A 27078-nucleotide genomic window follows, 5' to 3' on the forward strand; every position below is an offset into this window, starting at 1 on the left:
CCCTCTCTCGCTGTGTCTGTCAAATAAATAAAAATAAAAAGATAAATAGATAAATAAATACTAATTTTAGGGACACCTGTGTGGCTCAGTCAAGTCATGATCTCAGGGTCATGAGATCAAGCCCCTTGTCAAGACTCCAGGCTCAGTGGGGAGTCTGCTCGTCCCTCTCCTCCGTCTTCCTGCTCCCTTCCTCCCTCCCTCCCACTCTCAAATACTAAATAAAATCTTTAAAAAGAAAGAAAAAAAAAAGGGTCACATGCTCTATTGACTGAGCCAGTCAGGTGCCCCTAGGGCTTATCTTTTAATCTAAAATGATGTGAGATAATTTCTTAAAAACTTGAAATTAAAAAAAAAAAAACTTTAAAAAGTTACTGTTATGGTTATTTTAATTAGCAGTTTTAGCATTAACTTTTCCTACCAAATTTTTATTTCAAAGCAGGAAAAAAGAAACATGGCACAGCTCACAGCTCACAGAACCTCCAAATACTCAGGGAAAAAAAATTAGCTCCTGTATGAGGCAAAGCCACATTTATCAGCAGCAATAAGAACTACTCACCTACAAGCTTCCATTTTATATATACTAAGTGATGCACACCACAGCCTAAGTCAAATCCCATAAACTGATCCACAGTATGAACTAAATTAGGATTTATGAACATAATCCTTGGGGTTATGAATGCTTCATAAAAGGAGTTTACCTTTATTTCTAAGAATTTCCTCTGCCTTGTCTAAATGTTTCCTACCTCTGCAGAATATAGATACCATAATTTTCTACTATACCACAACAATCTACAATGACTACCTTTTATGATAGTTATTCTTAGAAGTCAGCCATCCAAAAATCTAAATCGTTTTATTTATATAAAACAAACCCTCTTTGCAAAACCTGTTATAATTTTAAAATCATTAGGCAACCATTACAAATATGGACATTATATAAAGTGTTTTTGCCTTGACTATACAGGAACTAACCCATTAAAACTTTATTTTCCATCAGAATTTCTAGTTGTAATTATAAGCAAAACAGGAACACATTATTTTTTAAATCTGTATTAATAGCTAGAAAAATTACTTTTAAAAATAAATATTCCTTTCTTGAGGGTAGATTTACTGCTGTTAACCAACCATCTCATTCAATATTAACATCTGTCCTTACCATCTGGATCTACCTCTCTTGAAATCTTCAGTGCCTCTGATGTTGCCATATCTGTATTAGCAGCAGTGACAGCAAGGATGATGGAATTTGGATTACTGATGAACCGAAGAATGAGCTCTCTGATTTGAAGCTCAATATCCTTAGGTTGATCACCTACAGGCACCTGAACCAAACAGAGATGAGCAAGGAGCTAATAATAAAAACTGACTCCGCTTTCCCCACCCCCATTTAATCTACAGAATATAGGTATTACTCCATTCACAGATAGTTAAAATGAAGAAAGAATATACACTGAAAAAATTAAATTAAATTAAAAAAGAGTATACGACTAATAGTGGGATATATGAATTTGGTGGTATGTGAAAGTCGCAAAATGTACCTCTTGCAAATATCAAGTTTACCATGTAAAGGACTGGTCAATGATAACTATATAGAGACAAATTCATTTGTTCAATTAACAAGTATTTATTGGCAGCCTACTATATTTCAGGCACTGTTCTACATCAGATATGTCACAGTAGTGATTAGAAAAAGACTGAAATTCCTGTCTTCACAGAGTTTATATTTTAGTGATGAGAAGTAGACAATAAGCAAATATATATATAGTATCCAGGTGGTGGTAGAACTATAGAAAAAATTAAGCAGAACAAGAAGCTAGGGAATGATTAGAGAAGATTATACTTTTAAATAAATAGGATTATGCTTTTAAATAGAGTAAAGAGGGAAGAAGTCACTCAGGTAATTACATTCAAGAGAATGAGCAGACAGGGGGAACCTGCTTCTCCCTCTGTCTGCTGCTCCCTCTGCTTGTGTTTGTTTTCTCTCTGACAGATAAATAAATAAAATATTTTTAAAAAATAAAATAATTTTAAAAAAGAGAATGAGCAGGAACTGAAGCCAGTAAGGGAGAGGTACACAAAGATATCTGGAGGAAGAATATTCCAGCAGAATGAACAGTAAGGGCTGAAAACTAGAGCAGAAGGAGTTAGAAGAACAGGGACACTTTCACTTTTAAGAACTTAAGCTTTGGGGCACCTGGGTGGCTCAGTGGGTTAAGCCTCTGCCTTCAGCTCAGGTCATGATCCCAGGGTCCTGGGATCGAGCCCTGCATCAGGCTCTCTGCTCAGCAGAGAGCCTGACTCCTCCTCTCTCTCTGCCTGCCTCTCCGCCTACTTGTGATCTCTGCCTGTTAAATAAATAAATAAAATCTTTAAAAAAAAAAAAAAGAACTTAAGCTTTTACTGTGAATGAAATGAAAAACCAATGGCAAGATTTTGAGCAAAGGAATGACACAATCTAATTTTCACCTTAATAGCATCATTCTGGCTGCTTACTTAACAGATTATGAGGAAGACCTATTAGGAGGTTATTGCAGTAATCAAGCTGATGGGGTGGTGGCTGGATCAGGACGGTAGCTATAAATTTGTAAGATATAGTGGAGTTCTGTATATATTTTAAATATAAGAAGAGCTGAAAGAAGGATCTTCTGAGAAAGTAGGGTGTGGAATAAAAAGTGTCAAGGATGACTATAAACTTTTTGGCTAAGCAACTAATAGGAAAGACTTGTCAATTATTGAAGTACGGGAGACTGCAGAGTGATGCAGTAAGGTTGAGGGACAGGTCAGCAATTTAGCACAAGACACATCAGTTTGAAATGCCCATTAGACACTTCAGCGTACATGTCAAATAGACAGTTGGATATGTGAGTCTGGAGAAGTTTACATGCTGTCAGCAAACAGACACTCGTGTATTTAAAGCCACAGTTTGGATGAAATCATCAAGAGGGGTTAAGTGTACCCAAATGACAAGAGGTCTAAAAACAGCTCTGAGGCACTCACTCTGGAGACAATGGGAGGAAAGAAACCAGCAAAAGAGAGAGAAGGAATGGCCAGTGAGACTGGAGAGAAACCTGGTATCCTGGAAGCCAAGTAAAGAAAGTGTTTCAAGGAGAAGGGAATGGAGCTAATAGACCAAGTTGACTGGGGAAAAAAGAAAGCTGACTGTTCTCATATGAGGTCAAGCAAAAACCACCACAACTGAAAACAAACATGACCAAATGCACAATGAGTAACAACTAATCTTTTACCTTGGTCATTCCTGGCAAATCCACAAGTGTCAGATTGACAACATTGGGTGAAAAAATCTTAAGATGAATTGGCTCAGGACTTACTCCCTAAAAATAAGTTTTAAAATACCATGTTAAAATCACATTAAAATTTAGGTGAAATATAAATATTAAAGTACACCACATTTCAAGTAGACAGACACTAGAAGTTTTTACATATGAATTAAACCATAAACATTTCAGTAATCAAAACCTGATGAAACACATGGCAAGTAAGACAGACAGCCACATAGCAGGTGATAATTTCATCCAATCCTATACATTAATATACAAAAATTTCCCCTGCATTACTTCACATGCTTTTCTCCTGATTCTAAACAGACACAACTTCTTAAATATGTTTAATAGACTTAGTGTTGAACAAAAAGAAAACTGTATCACTATCCAAATTTCCAAGGTTCTGGAGCAGACAGTGAGGCATGGGATAACAAGTTTCCAAATCAACTTGGCTCCTAATCTTTGAATATGAAGTAGCAAAAACGTGTATTTTAAGAGATTCCCTGGAAAATTTATCCATATCTTAGATCTCTGAATTCAAGTAGAGAGAATCTGGATGGTGAGAGATACCTCTATTTTCTCTCCAGACTGAGATTATTATCCAGATCGCCTTCTCTTCACCACTGGCCCTCTACAAGTTTTAAAGCTGAGCCAGCTATATGTAAAAAGGCACACAGAAAATGTACATAACTTCTCTCTGCACATGCCCTGCCCTTCTTTATCCTTGAAAACGTCCTCTCATCTTACCTACACCTTATATCTTCTTTCATTAACCCAGTGAAAATTCTAATTTCCCAGAAGGCTTTTTTGGAACATCTTTTACTCTGAGTTCTATTAGATTACTCCAAACTACTTTTCTATTTCAAATACACCAACGTTCCAAAGTCATATGCTGATACTCAGCATACCTACTCAGGTATGTGTACTTCTCAGGTATTCCCTTTCATGTCCAATACAAAGCTTTGCTCAAATGCCTTTAATATTCCAATCTCACAGATATTTTAAATCCTTCAGGGCTTTATGTTAGGCATAGGAATTCATTTAGATATTTATACATATAAAATTACTTACATAAGATCAAAGTATCATTTACTTCATTACAAACATGACTTAGGAAAGGAGAGACTTTTCACAGATTTGGGGGTAGGGGACTTCTCATCCTTTGGACACTGTGGGTAAGAAAACCTGCTAGGTAAGTATATGACACCCCCACCATAAATTAAACATCTAATTGGTATATAGACTCAATCCTTCATGATATTCAGTTTAACTAAAACTTTCCCTTCTGAAAGGAAAGTAGTGGATGTAGTCACATCCACTCTAAATTCTAGCCCTATGTAAAATTTGTATTTTAGTATAGAAGCTTGCCGAAACGAGCACTGTAAAATTCCTAAATTCAGTAAATCCATGGGAATGCAGGAAAGAATTCAGACTGGTATTATGACTAACAACATCCCCAAAGTCAAGATTATCCCCGATACAATCACAGGACTAAGGACAATATAATCTAGTCCCTTACCACTTTTTCTGCTTCTTCTATACAACATATTACTAGAAATTCAAGAAAGTATGGTAGCAGCAGCAGCAACTCGAAGGTTACCAGTTTAATGATGAATAAAGCTTAGTTGGTCAAAGAGATAAATATCCTGACTAGGCATAAAGAACTGATATGGCTCCCAAAATGCCTTTTTGTCAGGACAACCTCTCCAGCACAGCATCTGGGAGATAAAAGGGCTCAATGAGTATTTGTTGAATATTAATACTGGGCTAGGGCCCACTTGTGGGATTAAATGGCCTCTGGATAATACAAGAATGGAGGTTTAAAAAAAATTTTTAAGGAAGGGAACAGAGAAAGTTAGCAAGAATAAACAAGGAGAGAAAACAGAGGCATTTATAAGAAGCAGTGATAGTGCCTGGTGTCAAGATTAATGGCATATTGGATACCTAATCTAGTTTAAATTCTCACAGTATTAGAAAACAGGAAAACAATTCAGTAGTTAATATTAGTTTTTAATTTCACTGAAAAAAACCTCTCTCTTTGCTTTCCTAAGTGAATCTAGCCTTACTCAGGTAAGAAAGAGAGCTCTTCAAAATCTCAGAAGTTACATAATCCCTCTTGAGTTAGAGTACAGTCTATCAGAAGAAGATAACTTATTGTAGCAGTATTAAATAGAAAAATTATACAAGTGGTATGTACATCAGAAGATCAAGAATAAACATCTAAATGAAATATCTTATAGTATATATAAGCTCTAAGAAACAAATGGGATTTTAAGTAAGGTTTTTATATATATGTGAAAACCTCCATTAGTTTCAAATACCAGGACTAGGAATTTACAATGCCCATCATACATTATATACAGAATACTCTCAATGAGGGGCACCTGGGTGGCTTAGTCATTAAGCATCTGCCTTCAGCTCAGGTCAGGATCCCAGGGTCCTGGGATCGAGCCCCGCATCAGGCTCCCTGCTCAGCGGGTGGAAGGCTGTTCTTCCCTCTCCCACTCCCCCTGCTTGTATTCCCTCTCTCGCTGTGTCTCTGTCAAATAAATAAATAAAATCTTAAAAAAAAAAAAAAAAAAAAGAAGAAGAATCTCAATGATATATTTACTGACATTTATATGTTCCAGCTCTAAAAGATGCCTACCTTATTATTTCCTGAAATCCTTTCTGTTTCATTTTCAATTTCTTGTCGAATTTCATCAAAATCAGTGTAAAGCTAGAAATTATTGAAACAAAAAGCACAACACTCATAGCAAGCTCAACAGTTTTTAAGTGAGGGGTTAATAAATTTCAAAGAAGTCTATGAGTCTGCTTCACAGAATTAGTAAATTCTAACATAAACATATTTCCTGAGCCAAGGAGTTTTATATGAGTTTTTCAAAGCTGCCTGATCCCACAAAAGTTAATTTCCAAATTACAATAAAGCTCAACTTAATGTGTTTTCCAAATAAACTGCTATGGTTAGAAATGTTACTAAGGGAAGATTTACTTTACAAGGAACAGTGGCTTCAAGGTAATATACCACACCACCAATGATAAGAAACTAAATTACCAAGTACTTGTAAATTTTTCAAAAATGTTATTTCTTCATAATATTCTTGTGTGATCAATTACCTTATTTTTGGTGTGAAGAAATTTACCCCATTCTTCTGCTTCAACCCCTGAAAAAGAAAAACTCCATTTATTGGAAACTACGGGAACTACCTTTTTATCTCAGGAGTTCAAAAAGGCAACATAGTTATCACTTGTTTCTATTTTGCCACTGACAAGCAGTATTTTAAGATCTACTAAATTGTACTTTCATATTTTAAAAACTGTATCCTGTATTTCAAGCAGTGACTATTTTCAGTTACTCACAGGTCTTCCTTTTGAAATCTAGATTCTACAAATAAAATTGTTCACTTCATATTTTGCATGTAACTATATCATAGCAAAAGTATATGTTTTGTTTTTAAGTATCTTACACATAAGCAGTTAATATAATGAAAGTAACTCAAGCAAATGGCTAAAAGAAAAACTAAATCCTACTGAGTAATGTGAAAAGCACACATAAGGTTTACACACATAAGGTAAAAGTTTGCAATATGTGAATGAAATAGCTATTAAATCCACTTTTTTAAAATTTGGTTTCCTACTGGCTACCTATAAGTTACAACTTGGTGTTCCTTTAAAGAGCTCCATCAATAGTGCATTCTGTGATTCATAAGCATTTTCAAGGTAAATGTTCCCCCCTTGGAAATGAACGTTAGAAAGAAATGAAATGAGTGTGTGTTGGGGAGGAGGGTGGGACAGACGACTCTAGCATAACTATTGTAGAGATGCTACTCTCCATGAAGTCTTCCAGTAATAGGTCTGTTCTTCCTGCACTTGCTGAAAAAAAAGGAAAATATATTCACTGCAGGCACTGTTTCAAGTGGTCTAAATCTTGGCAAGCAAGTTTTATTCTAGTTTTCTCAGAGAAATTAGACGTGTTTAATTGTACAAAGCTAACCTAACTGCCTTCCTTAAGCACAGCTATTTTGCTTTCACCAAATTTAGAGTTTTAAATGTCTTAATGAGTTTATGAATAATGCATTATCAGCCACTGAAATCAAAATAAAAAGGACTAAAAGATTTTCAAATCAATATTGAAGAAAAACTTATTTCTTTGGTGGAAATAAGGCAAATAAAACTGGATCCTTTTTGCAAGTAAAATGCTCACCTACTTGAAGCTTAGTACCTTCTTCCAAGAAGTCTCATTGGAGGACAGGAGTAATCTAGGTGAACAGAACTCACAGAGGCAAGTACTACATACCAAAGGGGTGTTTTTAATTTACCTTATCATACACAAGAGGCCTGGCTTAACAAGCATGTTTTTAAAAATAAAAATAAATTACATTCACCACCAAAAAAAAGCCTGTATTCTGATGCAATGCCAAGAGGTAACAAGAACCACCTGCAATCAATGTGGATAGGCAAATAAAAATGGAAGAAAAATAATGCACACAGCCTGTAAGAGTACATAAGCACACATGCAGGCATACTAGAAAAAGAAGGGTCAAAAACAAATGGATAAAGGAAACCTTTAGAAAGGTGTCTTGAGTTTTTCCATGTAGCAGGGTCTGTAGTTAAAGAGAAACAGCACAGAATGAGAAGTTTAGTGCTTATCCCTAATATTTTAAACCTTTTTAAAAAATCAAATGTGCAGAAACCTGAACACATTTCAAATGCACAGAGCATTCAATTATTCAAACTTTACAACTGTAATTCCACTACAATTAATTATAATTAAAGGGATATAGAGATTTTAAGTGATATAAATGAAGCATACTATGTGTCATAACTTACTGTTATTTTCCACTACAACTAATTGTGTTACCTCTGGTTTCTAGTTCTAACACAACTGGATTAAAATTAATTCACTCTTCAAAAATTTGCCTTAAATATTTGATATACTTGATATCTATGACTATGAGAGAAGATAAATGGCCTGGTACAAAAAGATCTACAAAGCATACCCAATGCATCTTTCAACACCTCGAAAGTAAATATATACAAGTATCTACCCTATTCACAAAGATTGAGCTATGTAAGGGATTATTATGTTCTTTGCAATATATACTGAATTTAAAAGAACACAAACAATTTTGGTCTTTAATCAGCATGCTACTTCTGGATTTTGCCTAAAAAGAAATCTGAGGAGAGCTTGATTTATTTGTTAAAATATATGAAAGATAATCATGAAGTTCAAACTAAACCACCATCTTACTCTAAAACAGCATTAATATGTTTTTGGTAAGATTTTTTTCAGAAAATTCTTTTACATTGGCAAAAGGGGGTGCAAGCTAAGAAATTCTATACATTGACACCTCAATTATCCTATCTGGTTGGCAGAATGAAGGACTCAACATAGAATAAAATTTCCTGATAACTAAATTATGCTTATTAAACATTAAAATACTTTATTTTAGTCAGTTTTGATGGACCTGTATCTAAAATGGATTATACTACTCCATATCATCCTAAAACACACTGCTCTTAAACAAATCTATTATTGTTAACGTAGGCCTCTCTTATATAACAAAGCCTCTGAGGCTATAAATCTCTATACAAAATGGTTAGAGACTGATTTTTTCTTTTTTGAATTTTCCGTCTGGTTATGTTTTCCTCCCTTTCTCCTCTCTGGTTGTCAGACTGGAGGAAGTTCATACTCTTGTGGCTAACTAATTGTTTATCTGCTTCACTGTTTCTGATTTTCTCTGGGTTACAATGATTTATGACAAGGTAGACTGTTCATACTGAGGATAAAGAGGCTCTGGTGAGACACTAAGGAACTATGCTAGTTATTAATAGGACATATGAAATTTAATACTCAAAACTTATTTAATCTATTTTGTGTTCTGGGTAACTGAGTTGTCATTTTAAGTGAGGTTTTACATTTTATATAAAATATAAGCACTAAGCTTTGAAAATATATATATATAGGTCAAGATATGCAGATTTGCTGACCACCACCAAGAAGAGACATCAACAAAATACAGTGAACATACAAGCAGAGATACTGAGGAACTGACACTTGTGTAGCTGAAACGTACACCCTTTTCTCAAAATACTGCCCAGCTCTGCAAACAGTTTCTGTGAGGCATGGTATCTATCATCTGCCCTTTTCATGGTGACTGAAAAAAAATAAAAAGTTAAAAGAAAGAGACCTAATTAATGCCATATGGTTCCTTAAAGTCTTAGTTTAAGGTATTTGGTTGATTTGAAGACATAACTTAGTGGGAATGAAATTTTAAGTGTTATTCTATATATATGAAGCTGAACCATAGGTTACTCCAAAATGACTAAGTTCAAGACTCTTCAATAATACAGAAATATTACAGAAATGCAAAGTGATAAATAATATATCAAGAAACTACCTAATATAATTAAGAGGCTTTTACATGTCCTCTGGCAATTTATCCAAAAATATTACTTGTTAACACCTACAACTTCATTAACCTGCTTCAGTGATTAACTTTCTACATCACAATAGGGTTTTTTTTAACTTCCTTAAAAAAAAAAATCAGGCTATCATCACCAACGCTCTTATAATAATGGAAAAATAAAATACAAATTAAAGTAACTTCAATTTCATCAATACTATCATCCCTTCTTAGATCAGAATCTAAGAAATAGAATGAAAGTGCACTGTAAACAGATCTCTGCAGAAAAGTAACAAACATGGTACACTGCTGCAAATGTATTCATTAGAGCATTTTACAGTTTTATAAATAAGGCAGAAAGTCTGAGCTAAACACTGAAGAAGATAAAATATATTATTTGCATCAAACATTCCAACCTCACTAATATAAGTAGGACATATACTTAATAAGCAATTTAATATCCATTTATAGACCTAGCATTTCTCAAAATATTTTCAGTTTAACCAAAGAAGGACTGCAATAAAGGACAGTGTATATTTTCTTATTCTTAATATTCCACATTTACTATTGCAGGAATGGGTGGATCTGAAAAATCAGAATAGTATGTGCTATGCAGGCAAGGCTTGGCAAAGAGAAAGATAGCAAAAAAAATAAAAATAAAATAATCAAACTCTTTCTAAAAATAATATTTTATTAGCTTAAAGGGCAAAAGATTCAAAATTAGCAAGTACATGGTAAGACCAGAAAAGGGAAGGTGAGATAACACTGCTGTACTGAAAAGCAAAGTCATTTTAATTGTATTTAAAATCTCTGAACTAAAACCTAGATTAAGTTTCTAAATCAAAGTTAAAAAATAAAAACATTGTTTTAAACACTAGGGAAAAAAAGTTATTAAAACACTCCAAAAGACACAAAAACTTTTTCTTTAAAATAACTGATTCCACGCGCCTGGGTGGCTCAGTGGGTTAAAGCCTCTGCCTTCGGCTCAGGTCATGATCCCAGGGTCCTGGGATCGAGCCCCACATCAGGCTCTCTGCTCAGCAGGGAGCCTGCTTTCTCTCTCTCTCTCTCTCTGCCTGCCTCTCTGCCTACTTGTAATCTCTTTCTGTCAAATAAATAAATAAAATCTTAAAAAAAAATAAAATAAAATAACTGATTCCTATTTACCCAGTACCTCACTAAATCCTCCCTAAGCATTAATGACAGCTTACTAATAAGGGGAATTACCGAAAAGGTACTATTCCAAACAAATCTACTCATGGTCCTCAAAAAAAACCAACTTACTTTTTTTTTTTTCACAAAAGAAATGATGCATTCCACTTCTCTTTACAGGACTCCTGCTTTTGTTATAGCCACTGATTTGTCTAATCAATTCATGTATTTTTAAGCAAATTTTTCAAGCAAAAATGAAGAATTTTTAAACAATTTTCATCTCAATTCTAAAATTTACCATTTTCTTCTCCCGTTGTTTTTCGCTTATCTTCGGGTGAAACATGGACTAGTTGCAGAATGAGAGGTCTCCGGGTGACAATACCAGTGCCTCTGGGAAGCAGGTCCCTCCCCACTAGGCTTTCTAGCACTGAGCTCTTTCCACTGCTCTGAAAACAAAATACACAAGAGCAAAATTAGTTTCTCCACAGAGAATGTTGGGAGGCGGGGGAGCAGGCAGAGGGAGAGGGAAAAGCAGGTTCCCCACTAAGCAGAGAGCCCAACACAAAGTTCAATCCCAGGACGCTGGGATCATGACCCAAGCCAAGGCAGATGCTTAACCAACTAGCCACCCAGGTGCCCCCCTACAGATTTTTTTTATAACTCAATAAAACTATACTAACAAAGCACCATACAAAGAAATTAAAGGAAAAAGTATTGCAAAAATGTTTAAATAAAATTAAAGTTCAGTTATATTTTCTATTATATGAGCTTTATTTCTTTATAATTAAAAAAAGAGAATATTAAAATTCCACTCTCGGGGCACCTGGGTGGCTCAGTCATTAAGCATTGCATTCCGCTCAGGTCATGATCCCAGGGCTCTGGGATCAAGCCGCACATCGGGCTCTCTGCTCAGCGGGAAGCCTGCTTCTCCTTCTCCCGCTCCCCCTGCTTGTATTCCCTCTCTTGCTATTTCTCTGTCAAATAAATAAAATCTTTAAAAATAAATAAATAAAGTCCCACAATCCCCCCGCCAAAATTTAAAAAATAAAGTCCCACTCTCCTAAAATTTTCCCACCTTTTTCGATACTCTCCCAACCAGGTTTTCAAAACCTGTATAATACTGGTAAGTAACATTATGCCTATGAGCACTTATTACTTTAAATGGGGTAGTTCTATAACCTGCTTTTATTTTTAATGTAGCAATCATGGATAATATTCCATATCAATATACTAATTTCTGCATTTAAAAGTTAAGTAGTATTCTACTGTTTGTAAAGCTAAACACGGACTTGGACATTTAAGTGGTTTTTGCTATTAACAACACTGCAGTGCACATGCTTTATACATATAACCTTACTCACATATTACCTTATCAGTTTTATACATTAAATGAAATGGCTGTGATTAAAGAGCACAGAGATTTTAAGTATTCACATACTGTCAGACTGCACACAAGATGGCAGGAACCAAGCTATACTTCCCATGCAATTTGCTGCGCCCCCAACAGCACTGGAATTATCACTTTTCTTAACCTTTGCTACTTTGATAGATGAACAATGACAACTCATTTAAATTTACATTCCTTTATTACTAAAGTCAAGGATCATTTTGTTTAAAGGCCTTCTGTATTTTTCAGTGATTGTTCAAATGCTGGCATTTTATGTTTCTTATTAGTTTTACAAAACTGTTTATCCATGCGTTTCATTTTTTGTTTTGAATATTTCCCCTTTTTATTTTGAAAATTTCAAAGCCACAAGAGTTTTGAGAATATTAACAGTGAATGTTCATATCTTAATAAAGATGCACCAATTAATTTTTGACATGTGCTTTATGTCTGTTATGTCTATTACACACACCCACTTCTTTTTTCTTTTTCTCTTTGAGAATTTTATATATATATATGACTCATGACACTTCATTCCTAAATATTGTAGTATATCTATCTCTAAGAACATTCACAAGGGCATTCTTCTATATAAACATATCCAATGATGACACTCAGGAAACTTAACATAAATACAATACTAAAGGACAGCAAATTAACAAATAATACATAAAACCCTAATCTTTAATACATCTTAAATGGTTATAATTTTAATTTTATATGCAATATTTTCTGTACGGAATATTTTTTCTGTGCTATACTTCTTCTTAGGCAAAACTAATACAACTTTTACTTTCATATTTTCCACAAGAGCAAAAATCCTAAATTCATCTATTGTATCAGAAAGAATCTACAGAAAGCAGATGGCCCACTCAAGTTAGTTAATTTAAGGAGAATTTATTTACAAGCAGACTCTTTACAAAGCTGAGGATAAGGCTCACAGAAATCACAAGGGATAGTACAATAACCCAGGCAAGTTCTCAACACCTATACAGGCCCTGAAGAAAAGACTAGGACTTTGAGAAGAGGGAGGGCCAACCCAAGGCATCTTACAGAGAATGAGCTACAGGAATAAATATTTTAATCTCCTCTATTCTCCAATTCCTGCCAGGGATCCTCATTTCCAAATCCTATCAGATGCCAGAGGACATAGGGGCTCACTCATGTTGTCCAAAAAAGTCCCCTCTGATAAAGAAAAGGAATGTTGAGTGGAATGGTCAAATTGAAAATTATGCCAAGTTTTAGTGTCTCAATTTATGCATCTCAGTAAGAAAAATGGGATAGGGTGCCTGGGTGGCTCAGTGGTTAAGCCTCTTCCTTCGGCTCAGGTCATGGTCTCAGGATCCTGGGATAGAGCCCTGCACTGGGGGGCCTGCTTCCCCTTTTCTCTCTGCCTGCCTGTGATCTCTCTCTCTCAATCTCTCTCTCTCGAATAAAATCTTTAAAAAAAAAAAGAAAGAAAGAAAAAGAAAAATGGGATGATTTCTATCATTTCTTTTCTAAAATAATTTAAACATGGAAATTTCCTGTTCTTTATGCATTTGATAAAACCTGTCCATAAAAAAAAGAAATGATCTAACTCCCTGAATTTTCAAATTTACAGGCATACTGCTTATAATATTCTCAGAAACTGTTCATTTTCCTTACTTCTAATATTTTGTCTTTATGTTGTTTCTCCTGACCAAATTTTCCAGTTGATTGTTAAACTGATTTACTGGTCAAATCTTTTACTGATTTCATTTTGTAGTTGTTTTTCTAATACTGTTAATTTCTACTTCTTCCCTCCCCTGAAAAAGAGGGGTTATCTTCTCTTTTTTTTTTAAAAGATTTTATTTATTTATTTATTTGACAGAGATCACAAGTAGACAGAGAGGCAGGCAGAGAGAGAGAGAGAGAGGAGGAAGCAGGCTCCCTGCCGAGGCAGAGAGCCCGATGTGGGGCTCGATCACAGGACCCTGGGATCATGACCTGAGCTGAAGGCAGAGGCTTTAACCCACTGAGCCACCCAGGTGCCCCCTCTTCTCCTCTTTTTAAAAACTCCTCAAGTTAAAACATTTAGCTTATTTCTCTATCTCAGCTACCAACACCTGCCCTACCCATCCCATACACAAATATACATTTTTCAAACTAAGTTGTCTCTTTTCCTCTATACCAAGAATCATGGTTCTTAAGGACAAAGTTCATGACAGAAGTAGAATAATACACAATTACTCATTCACTTTTATTTCACATTGCAGAGTCTCCAAATACTACCAGTGGTACCACCAATAAGATAACTGAAAATAACTTTTTAAATGTTTTGTATTTAATCCCTCCATTCTCTTTCTCACCTGTCTGTAGACCACACTTTCCCCCTTTTTAGCCATCATCTGATTCTGCAAGTGTCATTATAACATCAGTCCTTATATTAATGCCTCTCTAGTCATTTTGATTCTCTGATGCTCGTTCTCAGTAGGTTCCTCAGGAGGGCTAGTAGAAGCAATATTCTTCAAATTCTAACACATATGTAACACTTTGGGCCTTTTATACCTGAAAATCAGCTTGATTATATATAAAATCTTGGGTTCATACACTCCTGAATATCTTAAGACATAAAATTTCCACAATAAATTGTGTCTTCTCTCCTAAGTCTTCTCATAAATATGTTTTCTCTCCTGAACAGTTACTTTTGAAAGGTATGACAAAAATCTGATTCTCCTTCTAAGAGACTTTGTGAATTCTTGCCTACATGTCTGAGGGCTTTTTATTTTTCCTTTAAAGTCCAATAATTTACTAGACAATGTTATATCTCAAGGTTGGTGTTTCCGTGTCAGTGTTCTCAGGTATGTGTTGTGCTTTTTCAAAACGGAATTCCAAATCTGTTTTTAATTCAGTTAAATTTTTAGTATCTGTTCCCTTACTAGCTTTATTGGCCAGGCGGGGGGGAGGGAGGGGGCGGCGGTGCTCCCATTATACATATGTTGGATTTTCTCTGCCTCTTTTCAATGTTAGCTTCTGTCAAATTTGTTTTACAACTATTTCTTACCGTTATTTTTAATGTTTTTCCTTTTCATCTTTCTCTCTCAAGGTACTGTCCATAATGTTTATTTGCTCTTGTACTCCTTCCATTCCCTTCATTTTTAAAATAAATATTCTTTCATTTCTAATATTTTACTAAGTTCTATCACCTAGTTTTTATTTTTTCCTTACACAAACCCTTTTTTTTTTTTTGGTAATGCCTTGTTGGGATTATGTCTTGTCTTGCCTTCTGTCTTGATATCTAATTGTTTCATCTGCTTTGTGGATATGTCTTTCTGGTATGCTTTCTTGTCTACCGGGCTGCTATTCTGAGTCTCATTTTTCTTTAAAAACTTTGTGAGACTTGACAACAATCATTTTCTAAACTTCAGAAAAAAGCTTGGCCTAGAATTGCTATTCTAACTTCACACTCATAAAACTCCCTCATCTATACATAATGTGTTCAAAAATATAGTTGTTTTCTGATATCTTATCTCTCCACCACTTTTATCAGGATCTTCTCTTTCCTTTGCTGTATTCTTCAGGCGATGCTCAGTTATATTCTCATTTCTTTTGCACTTTTGAGAATTGGTCATGGAAAGAAGCTTTGGTTGGTTTGTTTTCAAAGTTTCACAAAGATGCTCTAGTCCCTTAAGACTTGACCACAGACCTCTCTCACACACCCATTATCTGTGTGTGCAAAACCCCACCCAGTTTTAGCTGGCTTTCTTAAACTGGCCATCCACGATTTCCAGTGATTGCTTTTTGTCTATTTTTTGACTCCCAGATTCATCTGATGTTCCACTGCTTCCCTCTTCTTCTTCCACGTTCCACTGCTCCCACCTTCTTTGTACATAGATAGTAATACACAAGTCTTGGAGCTGTTTGTGGTTCATCCCCAACTTATTGGTATTGGAGGATTTACAAAGAAACATGGCAAACTCATTTTCTTGTAAATGTTGTAGGGGTACCGGGGTGGCACAGTTGCATGAGTGTCCAACTCTCACTTTCAGCTCTGGTCATGATCTCAGACTCCTGCGATTAAGCCCCACATGTATAATGCTTAATATTATACATTTTTTTAACATTATTCAGTCATGAAAAGAAATAAAGTACTGACACATGCTACAACATGGATGAACCTCAAAAACATTATGCTAAGTGAAAGAAGTCATCAGAAAAATATTTGATCCTGTTTATATGAAATGTCCAGAACAGGCAAGAAAGTAGATTAAGAGGCTACCAAGCACTGGGGATGGAGGGAAATGGCGAGGGACCTCTAATGGATACAAGGTTTCTTTTTAGAATGATGAAATACCTAAAACTAGATTATGGTGATGGTTGCAATACTCTATAGACATGCTAAAAACCACTGATTATACAGTTCAAGTGGGTGAACTTTATGGTATATAAACATCTCAATAAAGCTGTGAAAAAAACAAAATAAAGGAGAAAAATTTCCAAATGAATTTCAAAGTTTAAAAAGTACTAGAGAATATTAAAGTATACCTTCCTAACTCCCTAATACATAAAATGTAAAAACTAGAGAAAAAAATTGATAATTCATCTAGAGTAAAACTGTAATTTCTTTTACTCATACAAAAAAAAAATTAAGAGGAAAATTTTTGTGATTCCTATAACTGACAAAGAACTAGTAAGCAAAATGCAAAAGCAACTTCTACAAATCAGTAAGAAAAAAGATGAATAAGCTAATAGAAAATAATGAGCTGAGATAGGAACAGAAATTCACAAAAACAAAACCACAAAAGGACGAGAGAAAAGTTAAGATGCTCAAACTTGTTAATCATCAAGGAGATATAATAAAACCACAATTAAATACCATAAATTTAAAAAGTGACAATAAACAAGAGTCCCATCCAAGATAGCAATTTAAGATACTGAACTCACCTCCTCCACAGACACACCAAATCTACACCTAATTATACAGCACTTCTGCCTGAATAGCTTCTACACCACAAAACACAGAGAAGCCACATAGAAAATGGCAAGAGAGACGAAGAAACCAGACACCATAAGGAAAGGAACCTCTACCCCCAACACTGTGAACTGCAGTATGGAGGAATAGTATGAAGGGGCACAGAGGAAAAACAAACAAACAAAAAACTGTGGTTTAAAAAAGCAATTAGTAGGGGCACCTGGGTGGCTTTGTCAGTTAGGAAACTGCCTTTGGCTTGGGTCATGATCCCGGGGTCCTGGAGTCGAGCCCCACAGAGGGCTCCCTGCGCAGTGGGGTACCTGATTCTCCCGTTCCTTCTTGCTCATTCTCTATCTCTTGCTATCTCTCTCTCTCTCTCAAATAAAAATGGGTAAAATCGTTAAAAAAAAAATTCTCAGTAAACTAGGAATAGAAATTTCCTTAGCTCAATAAAAAATATCTACAATAAAGTCACAGCTAACATTATATCTAGTGGTAAGAAATTTAAAAATTAATTACTTAAGAAATAATATTAAAGCAATTAGTATATAAAAGATCCAGCCATATAACCACCAAATAGTGGGGGAACTGCTGGGACTCTCTCCAGATTGGAGGAGCTGGCAAGTGCCACAGTTTACATTCACCTTTCACCTTGATAGTGCAATTGGGAACAGAGTTCCAGGTGCCAGAGCCAACCTACCACCTCAGAGAGTACTGGGTCTCTAGCCCACATCAGCCAGTGTGGCACAAACCAACACCCTCGGTCAGCACTCACTAGATCTCCAGCTGTAATGTCAAGGTGACACAGGCACCAAGTACCCCAGAACACCACAGGCCCACATCACTTGCAAGGGCACACCCCTGGCACAGAGTACTCTAGGACTACCTGGCTCACACCTGCCTGGATCCAGCCACTCTGCCAAGGGACCCCCTGCATGGAGCACCCCAGGAACCCCTGGCCCATGCTGCCTCAGTTCCAGCCACCCCACCAAGGAGTCCCCTGAATATAGCACTCCAGATCCCCCGGCTTGCACCGCATCTTATCTGCAGTCACCCTAACAGGGCACCCCCTGCACAGGGTGCTCCAGGACACCCTGGCCCACCAAGCCTTGGCCCTAGTCACCCTGCCAAGGCACCCCCTGCACTAAGTACTCCCAGACATACCAGCTTGTACCCCCTTTAGCTTCAGCAATCCTGCCAGGGCACCCTCTGTATGGAGAACCCAAGGACCAGCTCATATCCACTTCAGCTTTAGCTGCCCTACCAGGGTGCCCTCTGTAGGGATAGACCTGGGACCCCCAACCTTGCACCCCCTTCATCTTCAACTGTGCTGCCAGAGTACCCTCCGAGTGGAAGGCCCCTGGATCACCAGGCCCATGCCCAATTCCTTGCTGGCCATTCCACCAGGGAGGCCACACCACAGAGTGCCCCAGGGCCCCACTCCAGACACTGCTCCAGTCAGCCAAAGTTACCAAGCACACACAGTCTACACAGGGGATGATTATACCCAAGACCACACCTTCAAGTTTAGAGAAGTAGCTGTCCCACCCAATTCATGGAAACAAATAATGAAAGTCAAGCAAAATGGGAGACCAAAGAATAAGCTCCAAACAAAACAGAACAGAACCTCAGAAAAAAACAACTAAATGAAACAGAGATAAGCAATATGCCTGATAAAGAGTTTAAAATAACAATCATAGGGGCACCTGGGTGGCTCAGTTGTTAAGCAACTGCCTTCAGCTTGGATCATTATCCAGAGGGTCTTGGGACTGAACCCCACATCAGGCTTCCTGCTCAGAGGGGAGCCTGCTTTTCTCTCTCCCACTCCCCATACTTGTGTTCCCTAACTCTGTCAAATAATAAATTAATAATTAATAAAATAATAAAATCTTTAGAAGTAAAATAAAATAAAATAATGATCATAAAGACGTTCACCAGACTACAGAGAAGAGTGGGAGAACTCAATGAAACCTTCAATAAAGAGGTAGTAAATGCTAAAAATATGTAATCAAATTTGAAGAACATATTAACTAAAATGGAAAATACACTAGACAGAATCAACAGCCCATAAGAAGATACGAAAGACTGGATTAGCAGTTTGGAAAACGGGGTAATGGAAAGCATCCAAGCTGAAGAACAAAAAGAAAAAAAGAATTTTTCAAGATGAGAATTAGGCTAAGGGATCTCTTGGACAACATCAAGTAAATTAACATTCACAATACAGGGTTCCCAGAAGAGAAAGGGAAAAAGGGCAGAAAACAATATGAAGAAATAATAGCTAAAAACTTTCCTGACCAAGGGAAGGAAACAGACATCCAAGTTCAGGAAGCACAAAGAGCTGCAAACAAGATGAACCCAAGAGGTCCACACCAAGACAACATAATATAAATAGCAAAAGTTAAAGAGAGAATTTAAAAAGCAGGAGAGGAAAAAAGTTACAGAGAAGGAAAACCTCACAAGGCTATCAGCTGATTTTTCAGGAGAAACTTTGCAGCCAGAAGAGAGTGGCATGATATATTCAAAGGGCTAAAAGTAAAAAATATATACAACCAAAAATACTATATCCGGCATTCAGAACTGGAGAGATAAAAAAAAAGTTTCTCATTCAGAACTGGAGAGATAAAAACACAGTTTCTCAAACAAAAATTAAAGAAGTTCATTGCCACTAAACCAGCCTTACAAAAACTGAAAAGTGACTTCTATAAGTGGGGGGGAGAAAAGCCATAATGAGAAATAAGAAAATTATGAAGAAAAAAAGATGTAAAATTTAACAACATATACATAAAACATGGAGGAGGAACTAAAAAAGTTTTTTTTTTTAATGTGTTCAAATTTAAATGACCATCAACTTAATACAGACTGCTATATACTTAGGACCCTACATATGAATCTCATGGTAACTACAAACCTAAAAATAAAGAAAAAGAAAATCAAGTGTAACACTACAGAAAATCATCAATAAAAAGAAAGAAAAAAGGAGCAGAGAAGAACTACAAAAACAAACAAAAAACTGAACAAAATGGCAAAAAGTACACACCTATCAATAATTATCTTATATGTAAACAGACTAAATGCTCCACTAACCAAAAGACACAGGGCAGTGAAATGGATTAAAAAAAAAAAAAAAAAAAGACTCGTTTATACAACACCTACAAGAAACTCACTTCAGACCTAAAGTAAATTAAAAACTGAGTTAAAGTATGGAATACAACAGGGGCGCCTGGGGGGCTCAGTGGGTTAAAGCCTCTGCCTTCGGCTCTGGTCATGATCCCGGAATGCTGGGATCAGAGCTCCGCATCAGGCTCTCTGCTCAGCAGGGAGCCTGCTTCCCCCTCTCTCTCTGCCTGCCTCTCTGCCTCTCTCCTACTTTTTATTTATTCATCTGACAGAGGTCAGATGAATAAATAAAACCTTGAAAAAAAAAAAAGTATGGAATACAACATACCATGCAAACAGAAATGAAAAAAAAAAAACAACGCTGGAGTAGCAATACTTTTATCAGACAAAAATGGACTTTAAAACAAAGACTCTAACAAGACACAAAGAAGGGCATTACATAATGATAAACAGGTCAATCCCACAGGAGTATACAACAATTTTAAGTATCTATACACCCAAACTTGGAGCACCTAAATACATAAAGCAAAGACACAAAAGGAAACATTAATAGTAATACAATAATACAAAATTATTATTTTGTGGGGCGCCTGGGTGGCTCAGTGGGTTAAGCCTCTGCCTTCAGCTCAGATCATGATCCCAGGGTCCTGGGATCGAGGCCTGCATCGGGCTCTCTGCTCGGTGGGGAGCCTGCTTCCTCCTCTCTCTCTGCCTGCCTCTCTCCTACTTGTGATCTCTTGTCTGTCAAATAAATAAATAATATCTTTAAAAAAAAATTTATTATTTTGTATTATTACCATTACAAAATTAGTAATACAATAATAACAAAGGACTTTAAGACCCCACTTACATCAATGGACAGATCATCCAGGCAGAAATTCACTAAAGGAACAGTGTCTTTGTTCAGGGGCTTGAACTCACAACTCTGAGATCAAGAACGTGAGCCAACTGAGATCAAGACCTGAGCTGAGATTAAGAGTCGGACACTTAACCAACTGAGTCACCCAGGCACCCCAAAGAACAGTGTCTTTGAATGACATGTTTGACCAGATGGACCTAATTATATACAGAACATTCCATCCAAAAACAGAGTACACAGCCTTTTTGTTGATACCACATATTAGGCTACAAAAACAAGTCTCAATAAAGTTAAGAAGACTGAAATATGCATCTTTTCTGACTACAAAGGTATAAAACTAAAAATGAATTACCAAAAAAAAAAAAAAAAAAAAAAACCTGGTAAAAAACACAAACAAGTGGATGCTAAACAACATAGTAATAACCACCCAACTGGTCAATGAAGAAATCAAATAGGAAATCAAAACATACATGGAGGGGCACCTGAGTGGCTCAGTGGGTTAAAGCCTCTGCCTTCGGCTCAGGTCATGATCCCAGGGACCTGGGATCGAGCCCCACATCGTGCTCTCTGCTCAGTGGGGAGCCTGCTTCCTCCTCTCTCTCTGCCTGCCTCTCTGCCTACTTGTGATCTCTGAGTGTCAAATAAATAAATAAAATCTTTAAATAAAAAATACATGGAGACAAATGAGAACATAAACATAATAACCCAAATCTTTAATGCAGCAAAATACAATTCTTAAAGGAAAATTTACAGTGATACATACCTCACCAAGAAATAAGAAAAATCTGAAATAATCTTACACCTAAAATAACTAGAAAAAGAACAAAGCCCACAGTGAATAGAAGGAAGGAAATAATAAAGAGCAGAACACAAATAAATGAAATAGACTAATAAAACAATACCCCCCCAAAAATCAATGAAACCAAGAGCTAGTTCTCTGAAAATAAAACAAAATTGATAAGCTTTTAGCCAGAATCATAAAAAAAGAGGACATAAATAAAATCAGAAATGAAAGAGAACAACCAACACCACAGAAATACAAGAATTATGAAAATAATACCAAAAAAGAAAAAAATTAATATGCCAGCAAATTGATAACCTAGAAGAAATGGATAAATTCCTAGAGACATACAATCCCCTAAAACTAAATCAGGAAGACTAGAAAATCTGAACTAACCAATTACTCATAACAAAATTGAGCTGGTGGGGAGCCTGGGTGGCTCAGTGGGTTAAAGCCTCTGCCTTCGGCTCAGGTCACGGTCCCAGGGTCCTGGGATTGAGCCCCACATCAGGCTCTCTGCTCAGCAGGGAGCCTGCTTCTCATTCCCACTCTTTCTCTGCCTGCCTCTCTGCTTACTTGTGACCTCTGTCTGACAAATAAGTAAATAAAAATCTTTGAAAAAAAAAAATTGAGCTGGTAAAAAACCAAAACCAAAACCCCCCAACAAATAAAAGCCCAAGACTAGATGGCTTCACAGGCTAATTCTACTAAAAATGTAAAGAAGAGTTAATACCTATTCTCAAACTATTCAAAAAATAGAAAAGGAAGGAAAACTTCTAACTTCACTCTCTGAGGCCGGCATTACCCTGATATCAAAACCAGATAAAACACTACAAAAAAAGAAAATTACAGGCCAATATCTTTGATGAACATAGATGTAAAAATCCCCAATATTACCCAATTGAATCCAACAATACATTAAAAAAGTCATTCACGGGACACCTGGTTGGTTCAGTAGATTAAGCATCTGCCTTCAGCTCAGGTCATGACTCCAGGGTCCTGGGATCCAGTCCCACATCAGGCTCCTTGCTCAATGAGAAGCCTGCGTCTCCTTCTGTCGCTCTCCCTGCTTGTGCTCTCACTCTCTCTCTGACAAATAAGTAAAATCCTGAAAAAAATCACTCACAACAATCAAGTGGGATTTATTCCTGAGATGCAAGGGTGGTTCGATATCCACATAACAATTAATGTGCTACATCACATCAACACAACAAAGGGTGAGAACCACATGATCATTTTAACGATGCAGAAAGAGCATTTAACAAAGTAAACAAAGTAAAAAAAATCCATTCACCAGGAGCCTGGGTGGCTCCGTTGGTTAAGCGACCAACTCTTGGTTTTGGCTCAGGTCATGATTTCAAGGTTGTGAGATCCAGGCTCAATGGGAAGTCTGCCTGAGATTCTCTCTCTCCCTCTCCTTTCTGCTCTGCTGCTCCCCTGTCTCATACACTCTAAAATAAATAAAACCTTTAAAAAAAAAAAGTCCACTCAACTAAGTAGATTTAGAGGACACATACCTCAACACAATAAAGGCCATATGTGATAAACCCAAAGCTAACATCATCCTCAGTGGGGAAAAGCTGAACTTTTCTCCTAAGATCAGGAAGAAGGTAAGAATGTCCACTCTCCCCACTTTTATTCAACATAATACTCAAAGTCCTAGCCACAGTAATCAGACAAGAAAAGAAATAAAAGGCATTCAAATTGGTAAGGAAAAAGTAAAACTTCCATTATTGGCAGATTACATGATACTCTCTTATATAGAAAACCCTAAAGACTCCCCTCAAAAACTACTAGACCTGATAAATGAATTCAGGAAAGTTGCAGAATACAAAGTCAATATACAGTTATCTGTTGCATTTCTATACACTAATAATGAAACAGCAGAAAGAAATGAAGAAAGCAGTCCCATTTACAATTGTACCCAAAATAGTAAAATACCAAAGAATAAACGTAACCAAGGAAGTGAAAGACCTGTATTCTGAAAACTATAAAATACTGATGAAAGAAAATAAAGATGACACAAACAAAAGAGAAAGATATTCCATGGTCATGGCTTGGGAGAACAAATATTATTAAAATGTCCACACTACCCAAAGCAATCTACAAATTTAATGCAAATCCATATCAAAATACTTTTCACAGAACTAGAACAAATAATCCTAAAAGTTGTATGGAACCACAAAAGACCCCAAATAGCCAAAGTAATGTGGAAAAAGAAGAACAAAACTGGAGATTATCACAATCCTGATTTGAAGACACACTACAAAGCTACATTAATCCAAACAGTATAGTACTGGCACAAAAACAGACACATAGATCAATGGAACAGAATGGAATAGAACAAAACAGAGCCTGGGTCAATTAATCTTTGGCAAAGGAGGCAAGAATATGCAATGGGAAAAAAGATAATCCCTTCAACAAATAGTACCAGGAAAACTGGACAGCTACATGCAAAAGAATGAAACTGGACCACTTTCTTACACCATACACAAAAGTAAACTCAAAACGGATTAAAGACCTAAATGTGAGACCTGAAACCACAGAAATCCTAGAAGAGAGCACAAGCAGTAATTTCTTTGACATGTGTCAGAAGAACATTTTTCTAGACATGTCTCCAAAGGCAAGGGAAACAAAAATAAACTACTGGGAGTATATCAAAATTAAAAAGTCTGCACAGCAAATCAAACAACTGACAAAACTAAAAGCTGATCTACTGAATAGGAGATGATAGTTGCAAATGACATACCCAAGAAAGGGTTAGTATCCAAAATATAAAAGAACTTACACAACTCAACACCAAAAAAACCCCCAAATAATCCAATTAAAAATGGACAAAAGACATAAACAGACATTTCTCCAAAGACATAGGAATGACCAACAGACACACGAAAAGATGCTCAACATCACTACTCATTAGGGCAATGCCAATCAAAAACACAATGACATATCACACCTCACTCCTGTCAGAATAGCTAAAATTAATAACACAAGGAACAACTAGTGTTGACAAGAATGTGGAGAAAAAGGAACCCTCGTGCACTGTTGATGGAAATGCAAATTGGTGCAGCACTTTGGAAAATAGTATGGAGGGTCCTCAAAAAATTGAAAATGGAATTACCATATGATCCAGTAATTCCACTACTGGGTACTTACCTGAAAAATACAAAAATTCTAATTTGAAAAGACATATGCACCCTTTCAGCTTTTGCAGCATTCTTTACAATAGCCAAATTATGGAAACAGCCCGTTTTCACTGATTGATAAATGGATAAAGGTGTGGTGTGTATACACAGGATAGATGGACAGAAAGATGGAGAGATAGATACACACACACTATGGAATATTACTCAGCCATAAAAATGAAATCATGCCATTTATAATAACATGGATTGATCTAGAAAGTATATAATGCCAAGTGAAATAAGTCAGAGAAAGACAACTACCACACGATGTTACTCATATGTAAACTTTTAACTATAGAAAACTGATGGTTACCTGATTGGGGTGGGGGTGTGAAATAAGTGAAGGGGTTTAAGAGTACACTTATGAAGAGCACTGAATAATGTATAGAACTGTGGAATCAATACATTGTACACCTGAAACTAATATAACACTGTATGTTAAGTGAACTGGATTTAAAATTTAAAAAAAAACAAAAACAAAAAACACATTAGACCAAATGGATTTAAGAGATATACAGAGAACATGCCATCCAAAACTAACAGAATACGCATTATTCTCAAGCACACATGGAACACTCTCCAGCATAGATCATATACCAGGCCACAAAACAAATCTTAGTAAGTTTAAGAATATTGAAATGAGGGGTTCCTGGGTGACTCAGTTGGTTAAGCGGCTGCCTTCGGCTCAGGTAACTTCCAGGGTCCTGGGATCGAGCCCAGCATCGGGCTCCCTGCTCAGCAGAGAGCTTCTCTTTCTCCCTCTGCCTGCTGCTCTGCTTACTTGTGCTCTCTATTTCTCTTTCAAATAAATAAATAAAATCTTTAAAAAAAAATACTGAAATGATATCAAAAATCTTTTCCAACCACAATGGTATGAAACCAGGAATCAATCACAAGACTGAAAAATCTGTAAATATGTGGAGATTAGACAACATGCCATTGAACAACCAATGGATGAAAAAAGAAAAAAAAAAAAAAGCTTGAAACAAATGAAGATAAAACATACCAAAACTTACAGGATGCAGCACAACCAGTTCTAACAGAGAATCTAATATGTGATAAGTGATAAATGCCTATATTAACAAGTGAATCTAATATGTGATAAGTGATAAATGCCTATATTAACAAGAAAGATCTCAAATAAACAACCTAACTTTACAACTCAAGGAACTAGAAAAGGAAGACTAAATTAAGCCCAAAATCAGTAGGAAAGGAATGAAATAGATCAAAGATCAAAGCAGATATAAATGAAATAGAGACTAAAAAGAAAACAAAACAAAACAAAATCAATGAAACCAAGAGCTGTTGTTTTGAAATGATAAAAAATACACAGACCTTTAGCTAGGCTTACCAAAAACAAAAATGAGGACTTGAAATCAGAAATAAAAGAGGAGATGTTACAACTATTACCACAGAATACAAAAGATCTTAAAAGACTACTCTAATACACATATGCATGTGCAACAGAATACTATTCAGCTATAAAAAAGAAAAATTCTTCTATTTGCAACAAAACAGATGGACCTTGACAGCATTACACTAACTGAAGTAAGTCAGAGAAAGACAAATACCACATGATCTCACTTACATGTGGAATATAAACAAAAGCAAAAAAGAAGTCACAGATACAGAGAACAGATTACTGGCTGTCAGAAGCTGGGGGTAGGTGAAATGGGTAAAGGTGGTCAAAGGTACAAACTCCCAATAATGTAAGTCCTGGGAATATAATGCACAGTATGATGACTATAGATAATAATACTGTATTTCTATGTGTAAGTTGCTAAGACGGTAAATTTTAAGTTTTCGTAAGGAAAAAAGTGCAACTATGTGTGGTGATGAATATTAACTAGACTTACTGCGGTGATCATTTCACTATATATGTACATCAAATCATTATGTTGCACTCACGAAACTAATAAAATGCTATATGTCAATTATATCTCAATTACAAAAAATTATGTCAACAGAGTCACATACAGACC

At 36.1% G+C, this 27078-nt stretch overlaps 1 protein-coding gene across 11 annotated transcripts in view; it reads right to left on the reverse strand.

The window, feature by feature from the left end:
- Positions 1–27078, reverse strand: part of LOC111161349 (dynamin 1 like) — a 51953-nt gene that overhangs the window by 18241 nt on the left and 6634 nt on the right. For 8 of the 11 annotated variants that reach the window (XM_022524949.1, XM_022524947.1, XM_022524944.1 and 5 more), the window contains exons 2-6: positions 11136–11283; positions 6396–6442; positions 5926–5997; positions 3243–3329; positions 1157–1319 (exon numbers count right to left, since the gene is read on the reverse strand). In XM_022524949.1, the coding sequence (XP_022380657.1) occupies positions 1157–1319; positions 3243–3329; positions 5926–5997; positions 6396–6442; positions 11136–11283 (517 nt within the window). Of the gene's footprint in view, positions 1–1156; positions 1320–3242; positions 3330–5925; positions 5998–6395; positions 6443–7843; positions 7883–11135; positions 11284–27078 lie in introns of all 11 variants that reach the window. The other 3 variants (XM_022524950.1, XM_022524945.1, XM_022524942.1) reach the window with 1 other exon arrangement.

The sequence above is a fragment of the Enhydra lutris genome, unplaced genomic scaffold, assembly GCF_002288905.1.
Source record: "Enhydra lutris kenyoni isolate GAN:26980312 unplaced genomic scaffold, ASM228890v2 scaffoldscaffold84, whole genome shotgun sequence".
Lineage (NCBI taxonomy): Eukaryota > Metazoa > Chordata > Mammalia > Carnivora > Mustelidae > Enhydra > Enhydra lutris.